Source organism: Malus domestica, chromosome 13 (assembly GCF_042453785.1).
Source record: "Malus domestica chromosome 13, GDT2T_hap1".
Classification (NCBI taxonomy): Eukaryota; Viridiplantae; Streptophyta; class Magnoliopsida; order Rosales; family Rosaceae; genus Malus; species Malus domestica.
In genome coordinates, this window is record NC_091673.1 from 4,694,639 (window position 1) to 4,714,082 (window position 19,444).

A 19,444-nucleotide genomic window follows, 5' to 3' on the forward strand; every position below is an offset into this window, starting at 1 on the left:
TGTGTTGCTGAATTATTGGAGGCAGGATTTATACGAGTGAGCAACAGCCCATATTCTTCTCCTGTTATCTTAGTAAGGAAAAAAGAGGGAACTTGGCGCATGTGCATGGACTATAGAGGCCTTAATTGCATCACCATTAAAGATAAGTTCCCTATTCCTCTTATTGATGAACTGTTGGATGAGTTATTTGGGGCACAATACTTTTCCAAGTTAGACTTGAGGGCAGGTTATCACCAGATTAGAATGCATCCTGATGATGTTGAAAAGACAGCTTTTAGGACACATGATGGTCATTACGAGTTCTTAGTAATGCCATTTGGTTTGACCAACGCTCCTGCTACTTTCCAATGCCTTATGAATGACATCTTTCGACCATATTTGAGAAAGTTTATTCTTGTTTTCTTCGATGATATATTGGTCTATAGCCCTTCTTGGCAACTGCATTTGGATCAATTAAAAATAGTATTTGAGACATTAAAGGAGCACCACATGTTTGTGAAACAATCGAAGTGTGCATTTGGTCAATCACAAGTAGAATATCTCGGGCATATTGTATCCAAGGATGGGGTATCGGCTGACCCTACTAAACTGGATTCTATAGCTCAGTGGCCTATTCCCAAATCAGTGAAAGCTTTGCGAGGGTTTTTGGGATTAACGGGGTACTATAGGAAATTTATTCCTCATTTTGGCAAGATCGTAAGTCCATTGACTGCTCTCACACGAAAGGACAGTTTTCATTGGTCGGATGCAGCTACCACAGCTTTTAATACTCTCAAGAATGCAATGTTATCTCCTCAAGTCCTCGCTTTACCAGATTTTACTAGGCCTTTTGTGATTGAAACTGATGCTTCGGGTCATGGTATTGGTGCGGTGCTTTAACAGGGAGGCAAACCAATTGCTTTCACAAGTAAAGCCCTTTGTTTGAGGAATCAAACGCTATCTGCATATGAAAGAGAGATGTTAGCCATCTTACATGCTGTTCACAAATGGCAGTCCTACTTAGTGGGCAATCACTTCATTATTCAAACTGATCACCACAGTTTGAAATATTTCCTTCAAGGCAGGGCCCATACTCCAATACAACAGAAATGGGTTACCAAACTTCTCGGGTTCGATTACGAAATTCAATATAAACAAGGTTGTAATAACCAAGCAACAGATGCCTTATCACGATCTCATTTGAATATTACCAATTTTGTTGATCACCAGCTTGCAGAAATGGAAGTGTTGGCTATTTCTTACCCTTATTCTCAGTGGCTGGATGATTTGCGCAGAGATATGGAGAAGGATCCTTGGATAATAACAAAAATCTGAAGTCTCCTGTCTATGGATGACGGTTCTATCACAGTGGCTACATTGAAGTTTCATGTAGATAACAGTCTTCTTAAATACAAGAACCGCATTGTGCTTAGCCCTACTACTCACTGGAGAAACAAAGTGTTCTATGAAAATCATGCTACACCTACGGCTGGTCATGGGGGTTTTTTAAAGACCTATAAGCGGATTTCTAGGTGTTTTTATTGGGAAGGGATGAAGAAGTTTGTGAAGGATATGGTAGCTTGCTGTTCAACATGTCAACAAAACAAATATGAGACTTTGTCTCCTCCTGGATTATTGCATCCTCTGCCTATACCTACCAAGATTTGGACAGACATATCCATGGATTTCATTGTGGACCTTCCTCCATGTAAAGGTAAATTTGTAATCTGGGTCGTGGTGGATCAGTTGTCCAAATATGCTCACTTCACTGCTATTGGTCATCCATATTCTGCGTCCATGGTTGCTCAACTCTTTGTTGACAATATTTTTAAACTACATGGCATGCCGAAATCAATAGTGAGTGACAGAGATCCGGTTTTCTTAAGCAAATTTTGGAAGGAGTTCTTTCATCTGCAAGGTTCTTCATTATGTTTCAGTTCTGGTTACCATCCTTAAACAGATGGCCAAACTGAGGTTTTGAACCGATGTCTCGAAACATATTTGCGATGCTTTTGTAGCTTGCAGCCAAAGAAATGGGTTTCATGGCTTTCTTGGGCAGAGTGGTCATTCAATACAAGTTTCCATTCAGCAACCAAGATGACTCCATTTGAGATTGTATATGGTCAAGCTCCACCAACAGTACAAACCTATGAATCTGGCACCACTAAGGTAGAATCTGTCGATCAAGCTTTGACAGAAAGGGATCGAATCTTATCCTTACTCAAGAGCAATCTGGAAGCTGCCCAATGTACGATGAAGGTTCAAGCTGATAAGAACCGGTCTGAACGAGTATTTGAGGTGAGAGATTCAGTGTATCTAAGATTGGTGCCATACCAGCATTTGTCCCTCGCTTCTCATCCATTTCACAAACTCCAACCACGATTTTATGGTCCATTCCCTATTCTATCCAAAGTTGGTCCAGTAGTTTATAAACTCAAGTTACCAGATCACTTTAAACTTCACCCTGTGTTCCATGTGTCTTGTCTAAAGAAGCATTTGGGTTTGCCTATCCAGCATACTGTCCCATTGCCTGTTATTATCGATTCGGGTATTCTTCAAGATGTTCCGGTGGCCATTCTAGACAGACGATTGGTGAAATGCAATAATTCTGCAGTGACTGAAATCCTGGTGCAATGGCAGAACCATTCCAAAGATGATGCCACATGGGAAAACTACCAAGAGCTCAAACTCAAGTTCCCTGAACTTGTGCAGTTGTGATACAATCTGTTGATGTTGTTTTTTCTATCCATTTCATTGTAATCTGTTGGTTGAGTTTTTGTGTGTTGTGTTTTGTCGAACTTGTGTTTTGAGGGAGGGTATTGTTAGGATGCCACATGGCATCATCTGTGATTGACAAGTGTACGGTGGATATTAATTAGTTAGAGCTTGTTAGAGGGAGAAGTCGGTTAGAAGTGAAAAGGTTAGTACTAATAGAGGCTTGTAAAGGAAGATAAGTGTGAATGAAATTGTATTGTTGTTGATCTCTGTGTACAATCGTAGAAGACGTAGGGTAGGTTCTAACAGAAAGTTCATCAATTAGTCATGACCATGGTCTCAAATGCCGATATTATTGGCGATATTTTGTCGATAATATCGGTTTTTCGGGTTAACGATATTTTAATGCTTATCCAATGAGATTTCGTCAAAATATCGCGATATTATCGATAATATCGCTATATTTCTGAAATTATCGCAATATCTTGGATCTGTGCCAATCGGAGAAGAACGCCGGAGATGGATCTGTGCGAACCCGAGCCGATTTCGTCCCAAAAACCTTGCAAAAACACAATTTTGAACTTAAATTTCACATAGAAGCTTCAATGTGGAACAGAAAGAGGTAAACCGAAGCTTACCTAACTGGATAAATTTAAGAAACTCGCTGGAGTTCCTGTGTTCGCCGAGTTGCAGAGACGAGAAGGAGAGGGAGAAAGACGAGGTTGCTGATGACGATGGGTGTCTTCCTGAAGCAAGTGCGATGGTGTGCGTGTGTGTATGTGGGTCTCGGACTCGGTGCAGAGAGAAATGAGAGTTTCGAGAGACGACGCCGACGCCGACGAGGCTAAGGGAGAAGAGAGATCGACAGATCTCTGTGCGTGTGTGTGGGAGAGAAGGGAGAGAAGAGAGAAGAAGGATCGAGAGAAAGAGACTGAGGAGTCTCTGTCTGCGTGTGTGTGTTGTGTGTAATCTAGGGAGAAGGGAGAGAAGATAGAAGAATGATCGAGAGAGAGAGAGAGACTGAGGAGTCTCTGTCTGCGTGCGTGTGTTGTGTGCGTGTGTAATCTAATCAGAACATGTGTGCATGTGTGGTGGCATGTCTGTGTGTGTGTGGTTGGGTCACCTCAAATCAGTTAAGTAAACATCCTTTAAATCCATCATGTTTGCCAGCTCGCTATATAATCAACTTAAATCAGTTAAATCCATCATGCAATGCATTTCCTTCCAATTTTTTGTGATAAACTAATAGATAATTGACTAAATAAACATCCTGCAAAGTTTCAATAAAAATTTCCAAGTTTTTCTTACAATTTTCGTGGTTTCCATATTATTTTTATCGATATCGATAATATCCCAATATTTCCATCGATATTTCCGTGTTTTTGGACTACCGATATTTCCGATATCATCGATATTTAATACCTTGGTCATGACTCATGACACATGAAGTGGCTAGCTAGTTGAAAGCAACATCGGTAGCCAAAGATACATACAAGTAACAAGTTACAAAGTAAAAGGTTATTGTGAAAGAATTACAACAATGAGTTAATTAAAATTTAGGGAACTGAACTTTGGAAGCACATCGTCCCTTTGGAAGGAGAGGACACGCGATGATGTCTTGGCCGGAAGTGTCGACGCACAAATAAACTTGGTAAAGTTGGCTGTTTCCGGCCGAATCCTTGTTGCACTCTATCCCTGGGGTGTGCCCAACACCTTCTTTTATAGCTTCCACTATGCTCTCTAGGTTGTAAAGTTCATCATTTGGCACGATTCCTGCATTCAACAGTTACATTTAAATGTTGATTCATTAGTTTTAAGTGCTATTATGGGATTTACTTTGGGAGCGGCCCCTGGCCAGCTCAAACTTTAGACAGAAACTTAATTTTTTGGAATTTGCTAATGAATTACCAGCATTTTTTAGGATTTGTAGAAGGTTAACTTTTTCTCTGAGTTTGAGGGCTGCTTCGAAGTACTCTTTCTGATCGAGCTCGGACTCGGAGCAAGTCCCGTGCTTTTCCCATTCATGTGACCAGAACCTGTAACCGTTGCTACTTGGGCAGCTCAGTGATGGCCAGTTCTTATTAAGACTGGTCATCAGCTCTGAGATCTAATTTTGTACAAAATAAATAGTCCATGAAAATGGAATAATTAGTTAAAGAAGACACTCAAAACACACACAAATAAAAATATTTTTTTAATTCAAAATGGTTTTTAAGATTGACATGACTTCTTATGTTTTGGTCACTGAGATTAGCATAACTCTTCATTTTTTGGTTCATTGAGATTTAAAATCGATATAAGTGATCATTGAGTTTGTTCACCATCAATCATTTTGTTATTGCGTGAAAATCTCCGTAAAATAGGAAAATTGACAAAGATACCCTCATTTTTATAAATTATTTGGCTCATAGTTTATTAAATTGAGAGTATTTTTATCATTTTGGTCCTTATTTAAGGAGATCTTTCACAAAAGAACCATAATGATTGACGTGGACCAAATCAGAGACCACTTTTATCAATTTCAAATCTCATAAACCAAAGTAAAGAGTTATGGCAATCTCAATGACCATTTTAGCTAAAAAGCCAAAGAAAAAAAATAGAGTATGAAAACATTATGATCATTGCGTAGTCTTAGTTTGCATTTGAAGCTCCCTATATGCATACATATTCATATCTATATAGGTGTATGTATATTTTAAAACTATGAAAATCTTATTTGCGATACTGTTTGCTTACATTATTGGATACACAGACCATTGATTAGGTTGCTTAAAAATATACCTGAGATTTGTCGAAGACGCTGTCGGGATCACAGTTAGAGGGGTAGCCACCATCCTTATAATTAGGCCATAGGCCATGAATGCCAAAATCTGCTGTAGGCTTTCCTGACTTGGGATAGCAACAAGTATGCTTTGTGTCACAGTATGCTCCTGGCCACTGCATGATATAAAACATCATGAGGATTATAGTACTAGCTATAATGTGATATAGAAAAAAGAGATTTGAAAAGCTGATAGTGTTAGTGGTTAGATGTTAGATGTTAGATTAGGAAACAAACATGGTTCAAACCACAATAAAATGTGAAGGCACAACTCATTTCCATTACTGTGGTAAAAGACCACTTGCTTATGCAAAAATAAGATCAAAGAGAGAAGAAAAATAAAATGTTTAGATAGGTTTAGAAACTAAAGAACAGTTGCGTAAAATTTCCACTAGGGTTTAGAAACTAAAAAACCGTTTGGTTTGTAGTTATTGGGTGGGCTAAATAAAATAGATACTAAAAAAATAAATTAAAGGATTCATTGAGATTCTCAAATTTTGAAGATACTTTTTTGAATGAGCCGAGCCACTAGGATGAAACTAAAAGAGTTTCGCATTATGAACTTTATACCGTGCACATCACTTAGATGGGCTATAGAAAGTAACATAAGAGGAAATGAAGTATGAAAAAAAATATAGAAGAAAATGAAAGAGGATCATATTCTATTTGGGGCGGGTCATCACAGCAAGCTGAAGCAAAAACACACCTGCTGAACAAAGTAGAAGAAATCGAAGTCCTGAGAAACACAAAGAACCGAGAGGTACTGAATGATCAAAAGCTTGATCAAGATCAAAGTATTGCTGTATCTCATTGTCTCTCTTTTTTTTTTTTTTTTTTTCTGATGAAATAGGTTTCTTTTTTTTTTAGGGATGACAATATGGCTAGCTGAAAGGTCTGTATTTAATAGGGAAGGAGAGAGGGAATATGGAGTATCCCGGAAAGCATATGCTGATCACCAATAGCTTATAAATCTGTGCAATCCATCATTTGCTTATCTCCTTCTTTCTTTCCACCCTCAATTTATTTATTTTGTAATAATTTAATCCAGTTAATTTCTCATTAGATACATTAAATCTTAAGTCTAATTTTAATTTGTCTTTTAATTAGCTTAAGATTCCACGTCTCCATGGACAAGTACAGGATATGTATATCCATTAACTCGTTGATAGAGTAACTAATTAATTTAATCTAACTAGTTATTTTCCACATTTCATTTCATATTTCATATAAATTATAAGAATTGCAAATCTGGAAGCAACTGTGGATCGATGTATGTCTTGGAAGGAAGTGGCCGGTGGATTAGTCTTAAAGTAATTAACTAATAAGATGGAGCGCAAAGTCGGATGGGTAGCTTTTCCAGGCCAATCTGAAAAGAAGTTAGCTCGTTTATGCTTGCTAGATCAGGCTTATTTGTGTCGCGTGCAAGTCATTTAATCTGCTTACAGACACGACTCATGGGGAGCAAAAATATGGGTTTGTATTATATACCTACCTGTGTTACACATTTTCAAATGAAATTCATTTTAGCATCAAGCTATACTGGATCTGATACCCCTCCCATCCCCTCCCGTCCCCTATTTTCTCAATATCTCCTTTATCTTTTTCTCTATAAAGATAGTCACACAAGAAGTTGACGTGGCTTAATTGTGACCGTTCAAATAGGAGGGAATGTGAGGAGCAAATCTGAAGGGGAGAAAATCCTACTCCCTAGATCAGATGGTGTCAAGTGTTCTTTTTTATACTCCTTGTGGAAAAAATGGTATCCAACCAACCGATCATGTGTCTGTGAGACACCACACACAAAATCAACATTTCGTGTATATATATATATATTTTGTGTTATTCAAACGCGCTATGCTCACATCATGTTGGATGCGGTAGGCCGTACACAAGAATTTCTCCTATTATAATCACGTTTATCGACTAAGATATGGCTCATGCATGTCATGTCGCGTTGGATAACATCCCATCATGTACACTTGCTACCACCAAACGAAGTAACGAATATATGGACTTGGCCATATCATGAAGACCTTTTATCTAAAACCTTCCATTGTAAAAGGAACTTGCATTAGTGCCACGAATACGTACGAAAACCATAAGATAATTTCATAAACGTGGTTGATGGACCCCTCGATCAGCAATATATGGTGGTTGAATCCTTAAACTCAATATGATTTGGAAACTTGCTACAAAATTATATCAACGTATACAAAAGTGACGTGTAACTGGAAAGTGTTTATATCTCAGATAACGATGTGATCTACTCCTCAGATAATAACATATACTTCTTCTAATTAAGTATCCCTAAACTTCTATTAAGTAGTTAGCCGGTGAGCAGCTTCCATGACAAACACATTTCACCAGTTTTCTAGTACACGATTTGGCTTAAGATAGATCTCTTCTTCTGTATGGGTTCTTTTTTAAAGTTGTATAAATAAGCCATTCAATTTGATCTCTGCAACGCAGACGGTACTCCAAACGAAATCGAAATCTTACAACAAATATTGTTCTTTTTTCAATAAATAAATAAATAGATTATTAATGCGAACTGCTGGTGTTGAAATTTAAAACCATGCCATGTGCACTAGTTTTATACATGGCCCAATAACTCACCAAAACACTCTAACCCAAAATCAATCGATCTTGGCCGGTGAAAATTCGAAGGACAATTTCAACAAGACTCTCCTCATCAATGACATCTAATGACTGTTGAGCTTTTATTTAGGATTGTTTATTAATATATACTCCACAATTTGTTGAAACAATCAAAATAGAAATTCTTTAAGGGTAATGCTAAGGAGGCTAAATTTGTAAACAAAATTTGCAAACCAAATAATACGTCACCAATATTTTTGCAGATTCTCAAAACCACCAACTCCTTCACCTGGCCGATGGCTGATTGTTGAGACTTGAGATCCTTTGCTTTATTTTAGACTGCTCGCATTTTTTTCAACATCAAAATATTCATCGTTGTACTTTTGTTTTGTTTTTTTTTTTTTTTTTGGTATTATATTCATATCCGCTTGGGAATTCTGGATTGGCCTCGGCATAGTTCTCATATCGAGAATTGGACTCGGACAATATAAGAACAAAACCCTAATACAATTTGGAGAAACTTAGAGGTTATGCAACCTGTGGAATAAGCCTTGATAACCCTGTTATTCAACTTATAGTTATGGATAATAAACTTCTAATACAGTTTCGAAATCATTATGAAGAAAACAATTAGGAATACTAATACAGTTTCAAGAAAGGCCTATTTAAAAACAAAGCCGAGGCAAACACTCTCGCCTCTCCAATGGTCCGGATAATACGAAGAACACAATGGAGTCACAGGCGACGGTGACACAATGGAGTCACAGGCGACGGTGCGGGGGTATTGTGGGATTTATTGTTTTGTAAGGTGGGGTGGCTTTAACAAACGGAAGGGCAAAGATGAAATTGTTGAGAGACATTTTAGTTGTAGGTGTATTCAACAAATTAACAGTGGTAATAAAACAACCCTTTATTTATTAAAAAATGTAAAAAATCTAAAGGGATGTAATATTATCAATCCATGTTGGTGAGTAATTTTTTTTTTTTTTTTGGGCTTAATTAAAAGTCCGATGGTGATAGGAAAGATAGCTCCTAGGGTTTAAAAAATAAAAAAAAAATAAAAAACCTAGTATTTAAGTCCATGTGGTAAAGTCTGTTAGGATTTATGTCCAAAATTGAAAATTCCGTCAACTATTTTGTTAATTATTGGTACATGAGTTAGCTAACAATTAAAGTAGAGTTCCGTTTTAGCCTAATATATGTGGCTCATATGCTAATAATTAACAGAAAAGTTAATGGAATTTTCAATTTTGGGCATAAGTCCTAATAGATTTTATGATAAACCTGATCCCGATATCCTCCAAACACTAGGGTAGGCACGTGCTGGCCGACACCCGAAGGTGATGAAGCCATGCTAACATGCATGAGAACTATGAAGAAAGAACGAACATAAATAAAACTCGAAAATTTAACTGTAATGAATATGCAATTGTGGAACGTGTTCAGAGCATACAACTAAACCAGAACATTGAAGAAAGAATAATATACAAATGTACGAACAAAAGAATGGGTCCTACACCGAGATGACTTGAAGCTACCGATGCGGGAGTGCCTTGACATCGAGATTGTACGCCCCAATTCTAAGTCTGAAGGGGACGCAAAACAAAACATGAGTGGACCAAGTTTATATATATGTAATACTAAAACAGTTATTCTTCAACATACTAACCCCTAGTTTAGAAAACTCATATAGCATAAGTAGTAATAGGTTTTCCGAAAACCCTAGCATGCCATAAAACCTTTCATAAAACATATATCATATATAGTGTGCTTAATAGTGGTATCAAAATCGCTTGAAGACCCTACATCACCCAACCAAAGCCATATATAAATATTTCTGGCCAAAGCCATCTATTAACACTTGGCTGAAGCCATATATAAGTATCTTCCGGCCGAAGCCATCTACAAACGCCCGGCCGAAGCCATATATAAGTATTTTAAGACCAAAGCCATATATAAGTATCTTTCGCCTGTAGGCACATAGTATGAGTAACCACTGAATACGCACATAAAATCATGAACATAATCTTTCCCAAATGTATCTCATCGGAGCTCAATAGCTCAAACATTATATCATAAATCATGTTCATAAGTATATAATCATAAATATATTTCAAAGAACGTAAATCTGATAAAGCATAAATCCAATTTACTCATAAATGTTTCATAAAACGTAGTCATAAAATCATGCTTTCATGTATGCATTTCTAATAATAAATTCATGCATTTTGGAAGGGGTCCACTCACCTTACTCCGTTGTCGAAGAGCTGTGCAAACAAGAGAGGACGGGAACGTCACTAACAAACGCACCTAAGCACATAAAATGACCAATTAATAAAACTTTACTAAAACGATTGACTTTGGGAAAACAGAGCGCGGATTTGGAACCAGGATGTCGAAATTAGTTTAGGAGGGGTCCCAAGCATATTTTGTAAAAGTCAACACAAAATATTCTAGGAATCCAGGAATATTCCTTGACATAATATTCCCTAACAGAATATTAGCTCCATTTCACAACAATCACAAGCATGCCATATATGGATTTGAAGCTACGGAGGAGAGGAAGAGAAATATACCAATGTTTGGTCCAGCCGTGGTCGAAAAATGGCCTGGAAGTCACGGCATTCCTCGTCGGAATCTGGGAAAGTCTCCCAGAGGTGTTTTCAAGCCAAACCTTCACTAAAAACGAGTATATAACTTAGAAATCGAAGGAACAATCATTTGAGACAGAGAAGGTGACTCTGAGGCTCTCCTAATGTGAAAAAGGTGGAACTCGCCAGTTTTGTCGACCTACGGTGGTGGTGATAGAGGTCTCGGTGTCTGCACTTGCAGAGGAGGAAAAGGGACGAGAGAGGTGAAGACGTCCAAAATAGGCGAGGGAGATCAGAAAGAGAGAGAGAGAGAGAGAGAGAGAGAGAGAGAGAGAGAGAGAGAGAAAGAGGGTTGGTGCGTGTGGGTGTGCTGCTTGGGGAAAGAAAAGGTACAGAGAGAGAGTATGTGAGGGGGAGAGATGAGAGAGAGAGGTCTGAGAGTTATACATGGGAAAGAGAAGGGAGAGAAGAAGAGAGAGAGGGTTGGGGGACCAAAAAGGAAAGTGGGCCCCACATGGCACACCAAACAAGATCCAAAAAGCAACAATTTCAAAATATCTCCCAATCAAAGTGAAATTACAAAATTGCCCTTTCGATTCATAAAATATGGGATGGATCGTTACATTTTACCACAGGGACTAAATCCTTGTTTTTTTTTATTTTTTATTTTAAGGGGGACAACTGGTGGTAAGCCAATATTATCCACCATTTCCGGGCGCGGAGAGGCTATGAGGAATTTCACTCTACTCGTGGCCACAATCAAGCAGACTCACTAGTTCGGAGCATCGAACACGGAACCTAGGCGCAGTCCGCACCATTACCAATGGGCCACTTGATGTGGTTCATGTAGGTGAGTATTTAAAAAAATTAAGTTCTAAATAGTCTGGACTCAAGAACTTCGTACATCAAAATATATTGTATTTTGCATAAACACACTTATCATAAATGGGTTATTAAAAACGGGACTACATCCAGAATTCATGATTAGTGAATGATAGTTACATGAAAATTTAGACAAAGCTGATGCTGTGGTCTGAGCTAGCGAGTCATCTTTCTACATTTCTAAAAAGTTGGGAATTCAATTTGTGCACCGCACTTTCCATGGGGGAAGACAGGACACTCAATGAGGTCAGAACCAGAAGTGTCCACGCACAAGTAAACCTGATAAAGTTGGCTGTTACCAGATTCTTCCACATTGCACTCAATAAATGGAGTGAACCCAGTTGCATCTTTCACTGCCCCCTTGATGTTCTGTAGGGTGTATGAGTCCCCATTTGGCTTTATACCTGTAACATATAACATTATATATGTTTAATAAATGTGGATCGACGAACACAGCAAGGAATTAACATCAATAGTTACTGAAATTAGTGGGCTCAATATGAGGTGACTAGTGATTACAACATCTACCAACTAATAATCGTGTGTAATAACTGTTACGCATTGATAATTTGATCTGATTAGTTTCATAATTTATTTATTAATTACCTGCACTTTCGAGGGCTTGGAGGAGGTTTATTTTCTTTTTGAGGTTAAGAGCAGCTGCAAAGTAACCGTGTTGGTCAATGAACGACTCTGAGCAAGTGCCATGTTTCTCCCATTCATGTGTCCAGAACGTTATGCCATTGCCGCTTGGGCAAGCTAATGTTGGCCATTCTTTTTGCATGCTGCTTCTTAGATCTGAAATCTGTGACATCATTTTCCATGATAGAATTTAGTGGCATCTAAAGGTTGATAACGTTCGTTAATTATCAAGGGAAGAGGATCCTCTCTAAATCCACTTTGTGGGAATGCTAAGAATCCCCACATTCTAACCGTTCATCGTGCGGTCAGTTTTTGTCATATACTATTTGAGTTTAATTTTAAATAAAAAAGTCAGATAATTTCTGACCGCACGATACACGATGAATGACTAAGATGTGAAGATCCCTATTCCATTATCAAGAGCTATATATATTATTATAATTATAAATTCTTAATTTGTCAACAACAGAAGATTAAAGTAGTAAGAAAAAAACAGAATAAAGGATAAAAAGGCCAAATCTTAATTTGTCAACAACAGAAGATTAAAGCAGTATGAAAAAAAAAAAAAAACAGAACAAAGGATAAGAAGGCCAAAAGAGCCATTGCTAGCACGCAGGGGGTGTGAGATGTGACATCAAACGTCACGCCACAAAACCAAGCTTGCAATTGCCAGGAGTCATTCGATACATACAATTATGTGTTTATATTTCTCATACATCACTCGTTACATGATGAGAGATATATACATAATTATACACAACTAGTGGGAGTACATGCTTTCTCCATGCTTGCTTGTGGAGAACTTGTTCTTTACACCAATCAGGCGTGTGACAATTTTGTTACAATTTTGTCCAAGTTTAAAACTGTAAAACTCATTTTAACAAATTTTGAATAAATGATAGATGATTTTTATGCGAAAATGCCTAAATGTAGCAGATTTTGCATTAGATGGCCGGCCTTAAATGTAAAAAGAAATATAAGATCGATGTTCTTTTATGCCAAAGGACACTTTCAAGATTCAATTAAAATACCTCAGATTGATCAAAGGGGTTGTTAGGATCGCAGTTTGAGGGGTATGAACCGTCCTTGTTATTCGGCCAAAGCCCATGAATACCAAAATCAGCTGCAGGCTTCCCTGTTGTTGGATAGCAGCAACTTTTCTTTGTGTCACAATACGATCCCGGCCACTGCATTACTCAACAAAAAAACACAACCATAACAAGGTAATCATAAGAACTAACAGTCACATAGGTCAAGGGTTTGATTCCATCCGACGTAACATAAGATAAAACATCTCACTCACCTGCTGGACAAAGTAGAAGAAATCAAATTGTTCTGCAACACAAACAACTGAAAGACATCCTATCAGTAAAAGCTTGACAAAAGTTGAAGGGTTGGTCTTCATCCTTCTCACTCACACTCTCTCTCTCTAGATTTCTCTCTCTTGGTTATGGCCTTTGACTCTTGAGACTGGTTAATTTGGAGAGTAATGATAGTGTATATGAAAGGGAGGTGACGAGCCTTATTTATAGGCAGAAATATGGAAAGGTTGAGGGGCCGAATATCCAGCCTTATATGCTTTCATTACCAAATTTTATGAGTCCACAGGATTATTTATGTGTGTAACCGTTGCATGATGATAGATATATGTCGGCTCACGTTTTCTTTATACAGAATTTTTCCTTTCATATTTGTGGGATTTTTTTCCTGTCACATTCACTATTTTTCTTAATTTTGTTTGTTTGTCCAACTAATCGAAATTAGCCATTAATTAATTTAAATCTCAACGCGGGATTCTTCTGTGATTTTGGCAGATTGTGTTAAGCTTTTTAGCTAAGGTTTGACACATGTGTAAACAATTTTTATCATTTTTTTCCATTTAATACGAGACAATATGGTGCATAATGTATGATATGAGAGATTTTTCAGTGTGCCAAAAATATAGAGCGGTACGTCATATGTCATTGTATAAGTGGAGGGAAGATTTTTTTTAAGCGTTCTTGCACTTGTATAATTATGATGTATGTATTTGTGTTCCATTGAAAAATCTCTCGTATGACACACACTTATTGGCCATATTTGTGACTTCCTGCGACCTTTGGAAGTTACCTCAATTAATAAATAAATGTTAGGAATATTGTAAGGAGTGAGGATCTTGGGGATCCTCAAATCACATTCATTCATTGTACATCGTGCGATTAGATATCAATGTAAAAAAATTTATTTAAAATTGAATATGAACAGTACCTGATGAAAACTGACCGCACGATGCACGATGAACGAATATGATTAGAGAATTTCCAAGATCCTCACAAAGAGGATTCGGCAAGAATCCTCTCTCCATTGTAAGCATCTCTTTGTACTTGCACCAATTATTTGATGGATTCCAAGTTAGGTAGATAAAGTAATGCTTTCACACTTTATTTATATTGTATCAAATAAAACAAATATAAATCATGTGGTTGTAACTTGTAACATGCATGTATGCATATATAAATGTGGTCACCAATAGCAATAATATCGGTGAAATAGCGTGCCGTGATTTCCATACGTGCTTAATGCTTTCATACTGAAAACTTGGCATATATTGATCAAGAGGATATTCTCTCCTCATTTTAGCAATTTTCATTTTGTATATTGACATTAGCTGAATCTTTTTCTTACAAAATAGATTCACAAAATACTTTTACAACAGTCCAAAACATAACAACAAAGTTACGTTACCACAATTGGATGAATCACAACTCATTGTCAAACTTATTACAAATATATAGTGTTATCGTCTCTACAAATCGAACATGATACTTACTCTAAGTGGAGCAAACTATCATGGTACAAACAAGTTGATGACAATATTTGATCTTTAAACAACTAAGTACAATGATCCAAGGAGTTCCACTGTTCCACTATTTCTTGTCATAATTGTCCACATGTTAGGCAGCTCAGGTTTGAATTTTTGTCATTTGTGATGAGAAGATGTGAAAGCATTGCCCCTATATCAGAAAGTTAAAAAAAAATCTTCCAATAGCAAAATAAGAAGTTCGAAAAACTTTCCCAAATTTTAATTTATTTTGCGATGAAACCTAAATTTCTTTCTTATTACCTTTAAATTATTAGAACTCAAATAGTGCCAAGAGTCGAGATAAATTGTCAAGAACTCATGTCTCTGTTCAAATTACAAATTATATGTCTACACCGTGAAGAACGTAATCATTACAATTTATGAATATATTTGTGCGTATTTGTGATTGTTTTATAGGATTTTTCGTTTAACATCTGAACCTGCCTCCTAAAATGATTGCCGACGTCCTTTTTCTTTCTTTCCAATGATAATCTAGTGGACAAGAATTTTGACAGTGTGTGCTTTGTTAGTGTAGAGCAATTTAATTACATGCGTAATTACATTACGATGACAGCAAAATTTTACTATGAGAGAGTCCAATATCCAACAAGTGTACTAATATTATGGAAATTCTACTATGCTCCGGTATATGTAATACACCTGAAGTTTGGCCATCAAATCTTGGTCTAGACGATACTAGAAAATCTCATAATATCAAAGTAGCTAGAAGGATGGGAACTCAATGTTGGACGAGCATCTCATCGGGCTGCATGGACATTCAATAAACCTCATGAAGTTGGCTAGTCTGAGATGCATCTTTGTAACATGTTATACCAGGAGTGTACCCAATTTCTCGTGTTTCACTATAAAACTGAGCTTAGCCAAGTTGGTTAGAGCAGTGTGCTTCTAAGTTCGAATTCTCATGATTAATCTGTAAATACCTGAATTAGTACAAATATTTTTATAACAGCATAGTTTATCTTACATTTACAACAAATTAATCTGCATTCTTGTTGATGATGATTGACAAATATGTCAGCCTGCCGATGATCGTCGAAGTGGGTTTGGCGAAGAGCGTGAGGATCGCCTTCCACCAACAAAATGAAGAGTTTTGTCGAGCCAATATATTCTCTATGCTATGATAAAAATGATCTCCAGTTCGATTAAGTTAAACTACCAATAATCTCCACAAGAGCACTTTCCCTCTTTGAAATGATGGAACCGTTGGACATCTCGAAGAATTATATGCCTATTAAAGATCAACGATATATACTTAGCAGCAGAGTGGCAATCCCCACATACCCTAAGGTTCTTCACGACGCGGATTGTTGCCCCGGGGGCTGTGTTTAAGAGCCCGTAAGCAATCGCCAACTTCTCACTATGGTATCTGAGAGAAACTTCTCTCTCTTTATCTTCCATGTTAGAATGAAACACTAGAGAAGTATCAGGAACATATCCAGCCAGCTTTAATTCTTCAACCAATTCGTCAACCGCCTGGTGCAGTACAGTAGAAACAGAACGCTCCCCGTCTCCAGAAAAGAATTCGTGCACTACATTGTTCACCTCAATGGAGCTGCATCCGGGAATCTTTACAACTCCTCTGCTTCTCATCAACTTCCTTAAGTAATCCACATCCTCCCATCTCCCCGCTCTTGCACACAAGTTCGATATGATCACATAATCCCCACCATGAGAGTCATCTAACTCAAAAATCCGTTTAAGCACCCGCATCCCCATGTCTACATCACCGTGGCTGCCACAAGCAGATAACAACGTTCGCCAGAATATGGGTGTCGGCTTAATTGGTAACTCATCTATGAAGTTGTAAGCCTCCTCCAAGCGTCCAGACCGACCTAGCAAATCTATCATGCAACCATAATGCTTAATCCCTGGAGCAATCCCATATTTCTCACTCATGCTGTAGAAATAATTGCAACCCTCCTCAACAAATCCAGCATGACTACACGCGTACAAGAGACCCAAAAAGGTGATATCGTCAGGTCTAATTCGTGCTCTTTTCATTTCTTCAAACATAGATATGGCTTTGGAACAATGCCCGTGTGTCGCATATGCCATGATGATTGCAGACCAAGCCTGAGTATCTTTGTCGCTCATGTTTTCGAATACAGACACTGCATCCTCCAGGCTTCCACATTTTGCATACATGTCTATCAGTGCAGTGTTCACTTTAACGTATCTATCAAACCTGTTTTTCTTAACATATTCATGTATCCACTTTCCCAAGTCTAATGCTCCTAACAAAGCACATGAAGAAAGAGCACAAAGCATGGTTACATCAGTCGGCTTAACATTGCTTGCCTGCATTTCTCGAAACAACGCCAACGCCTCATTTGGCCGGCTACTTCGAGCATAGCCCTTGATCATGGCATTGTGTATAACAACACAAGGGTCAGTTATCTTATCAAACACCCGGCGAGCGGCATCCAAATCATTGCACTCGGTGTACATATTTATGAGTGTAGGACACACATAGATGTTAAGGTGGAGGCCAAACTTGATAGCAAAGCAATGCAATTGCTTCCCTTCTTCTAACGCTTTAGAGCCGGCGCACGCCTTGAGAAGCGACGGGAATGTGTAGTCATCTGGGAAGAGACCTGCGCACAGAACGTGGGAAAAGAGTGAAATGGCTCGAAACGGTGTGCCAGAGCGCGCGTAGCCGCGAGCAACGGTGTTGAAGACGACGATGTCCGGGTGGGGAATTTGGTCGAACAGGTGGTGGGCGTAGTCCATGGAGGTACTTGTTGGGTTCGAGGTGCAGAAATTGATGAGCTTGGTGAGGACGGAGATGTCATATTGGAGATGGGTTTTGATGGAAAAGGCATGGATTTGCTTGATTTCTCTCAAAGTCGAGCACTTGGGGACGAGAGAGAGAGGGGTGTTTGTGTTGGTTTTTGGGTGAGAGAATGGGCTTATTTGGACAGCCGGCGCTGCCATATCACTATCTTGTGTGTTTGGAGCATACAGTATGCGGTGATGATTGAATTGCAATTTTGGAGGGAATGAGTGATTTGCAGATGGGTGGGCTTCGTACAACCATCAATTTTATTTGAAAAAAAAAACAGAGAGACTGCTATACGTATTTATAAAATTATACAAAGAACATAGTGATTTTATCGAGAAAAATAGTTATTTTTTTGGACGCTCATATGGTGGTAATCAAGCAATTGATGAACTTGAGGACGGTTGAATTTCACAATAAAATTGAAGAGAAAGCCTTCATAATTTATACAAGAAAATAGGTGTTCAAAGAAAGTAAAAAATAAGTGTCCAGAGAAAAATAATCATATAAAGCAAAAGAAAATTATTCTTTTGTCCGGGGAAACCTTTTGATGATGGAACTTGTTCCTTGTTTGTCTACCCAAAGCCCAAATTCCGGTTCTAGTACTTCATGCAGCCCAAGCCCAAATATATATATTTTTATGGGATTTTAATTTACCACATTCCTGTCCTCTTCTTGTGCACTTCTGTTTTTTGTTTACGTTACTTGAATTTTTTATTTTTTATTTCAGTTTAGTGGCTAGAATAAAAGGAAAAATAATGAAAAAAGTTTAAAATTTTTAAGTTTTAACGATAAGGACAAAATAAAGGGTAAAGTGAATAGTACCATGATTGATTTTTTAGTGTAAAAATGTTTTTCGTTAAAGTGAACAGTACCGGGAGCTTTTCGTTAAAATTCTCACATTCTGCAAATTCACTATGCACATTCAAACTAGGTACTAATATGATCCAAAAAGGTGGTGCATTTTGCCTTATTTTTGTGAATCTATGATCATCACGCTCAAAAGTTTCTCAATCGTAGGTGTTAGGTTTTTGACTCTCCATTCTCTTTGCCTTTAGTCTTATGGGGTCCGACTTCAGGTGTCTCTCCTTAAGCCTTTCACATTAATTTGAGTGAATGTGATATTAATATATAAGAATCATGTAACTTGAATTTGATACGTATAACACTACTGCTATACTAGTGTAAGTTCAATATATTAGGATCACCTCAAATTTTCTAGTCCACTGTAAGAGGGTGACTCCTGTATAAGTTCAATATATTAGTCAACAATAGATAGTGCATGAGAGGCCATGAATAATGCAAGAAAAAGGACTGAAAAAAGCATCAAATTATTAGGGAAGAAAGCAGTGTACGCACTTTGCAGGGATCCCAAATCCAGATTAAATATATGCTCATCTTTTCTATGGATGTCCTGTTTTCTAGTGTTGAAGTGCTATATATTGGAAGCACATTCTTCTGCACTAAAAATAGTCAAAAGCCATTATTTACAATGAAACTTGCTGCTTTATGTGTCCCAATGTCTCATGATGTATCCAGATTCAGTATGAAATACTTGACTGAACGTCATGAAA

The 19,444-nt window shown here is 37.6% G+C and overlaps 3 protein-coding genes and 1 long non-coding RNA gene across 4 annotated transcripts; all 4 read right to left on the reverse strand.

Moving 5' to 3' along the window:
- Positions 1–3,952: 3,952 nt before the first annotated feature.
- Positions 3,953–6,508, reverse strand: LOC103451816 (ribonuclease 3-like). The gene is made up of 4 exons (XM_008391242.4): positions 6,222–6,508; positions 5,476–5,631; positions 4,603–4,801; positions 3,953–4,467 (listed from the first exon to the last, which is right to left on the reverse strand). Exons 1-4 carry the CDS (start codon positions 6,324–6,326, stop codon positions 4,244–4,246), a joined length of 684 nt encoding a protein of 227 aa, XP_008389464.1. The 5' UTR covers positions 6,327–6,508; the 3' UTR covers positions 3,953–4,243.
- Positions 6,509–9,507: 2,999 nt separating this feature from the next.
- Positions 9,508–11,147, reverse strand: LOC103451815 (uncharacterized). Its single transcript, XR_531723.4, has 3 exons — positions 10,690–11,147; positions 10,361–10,423; positions 9,508–9,699 (listed from the first exon to the last, which is right to left on the reverse strand). It is a non-coding gene; the product is annotated as an uncharacterized lncRNA (long non-coding RNA).
- A 454-nt stretch (positions 11,148–11,601) lies between these two features.
- On the reverse strand, positions 11,602–13,750 carry LOC103451813 (extracellular ribonuclease LE). Its single transcript, XM_008391239.4, has 4 exons — positions 13,532–13,750; positions 13,260–13,415; positions 12,193–12,391; positions 11,602–11,990 (listed from the first exon to the last, which is right to left on the reverse strand). The coding sequence occupies exons 1-4, from the start codon at positions 13,631–13,633 to the stop codon at positions 11,767–11,769; spliced, it is 681 nt and encodes a 226-aa protein (XP_008389461.1). The 5' UTR covers positions 13,634–13,750; the 3' UTR covers positions 11,602–11,766.
- A 2,221-nt stretch (positions 13,751–15,971) lies between these two features.
- LOC103451814 (pentatricopeptide repeat-containing protein At2g02980, chloroplastic) lies at positions 15,972–18,365 on the reverse strand. The gene has a single exon (XM_008391241.4). The coding sequence runs from the start codon at positions 18,023–18,025 to the stop codon at positions 16,244–16,246; it is 1,782 nt and encodes a 593-aa protein (XP_008389463.1). The 5' UTR covers positions 18,026–18,365; the 3' UTR covers positions 15,972–16,243.
- Between the last annotated feature and the right edge of the window lie 1,079 nt (positions 18,366–19,444).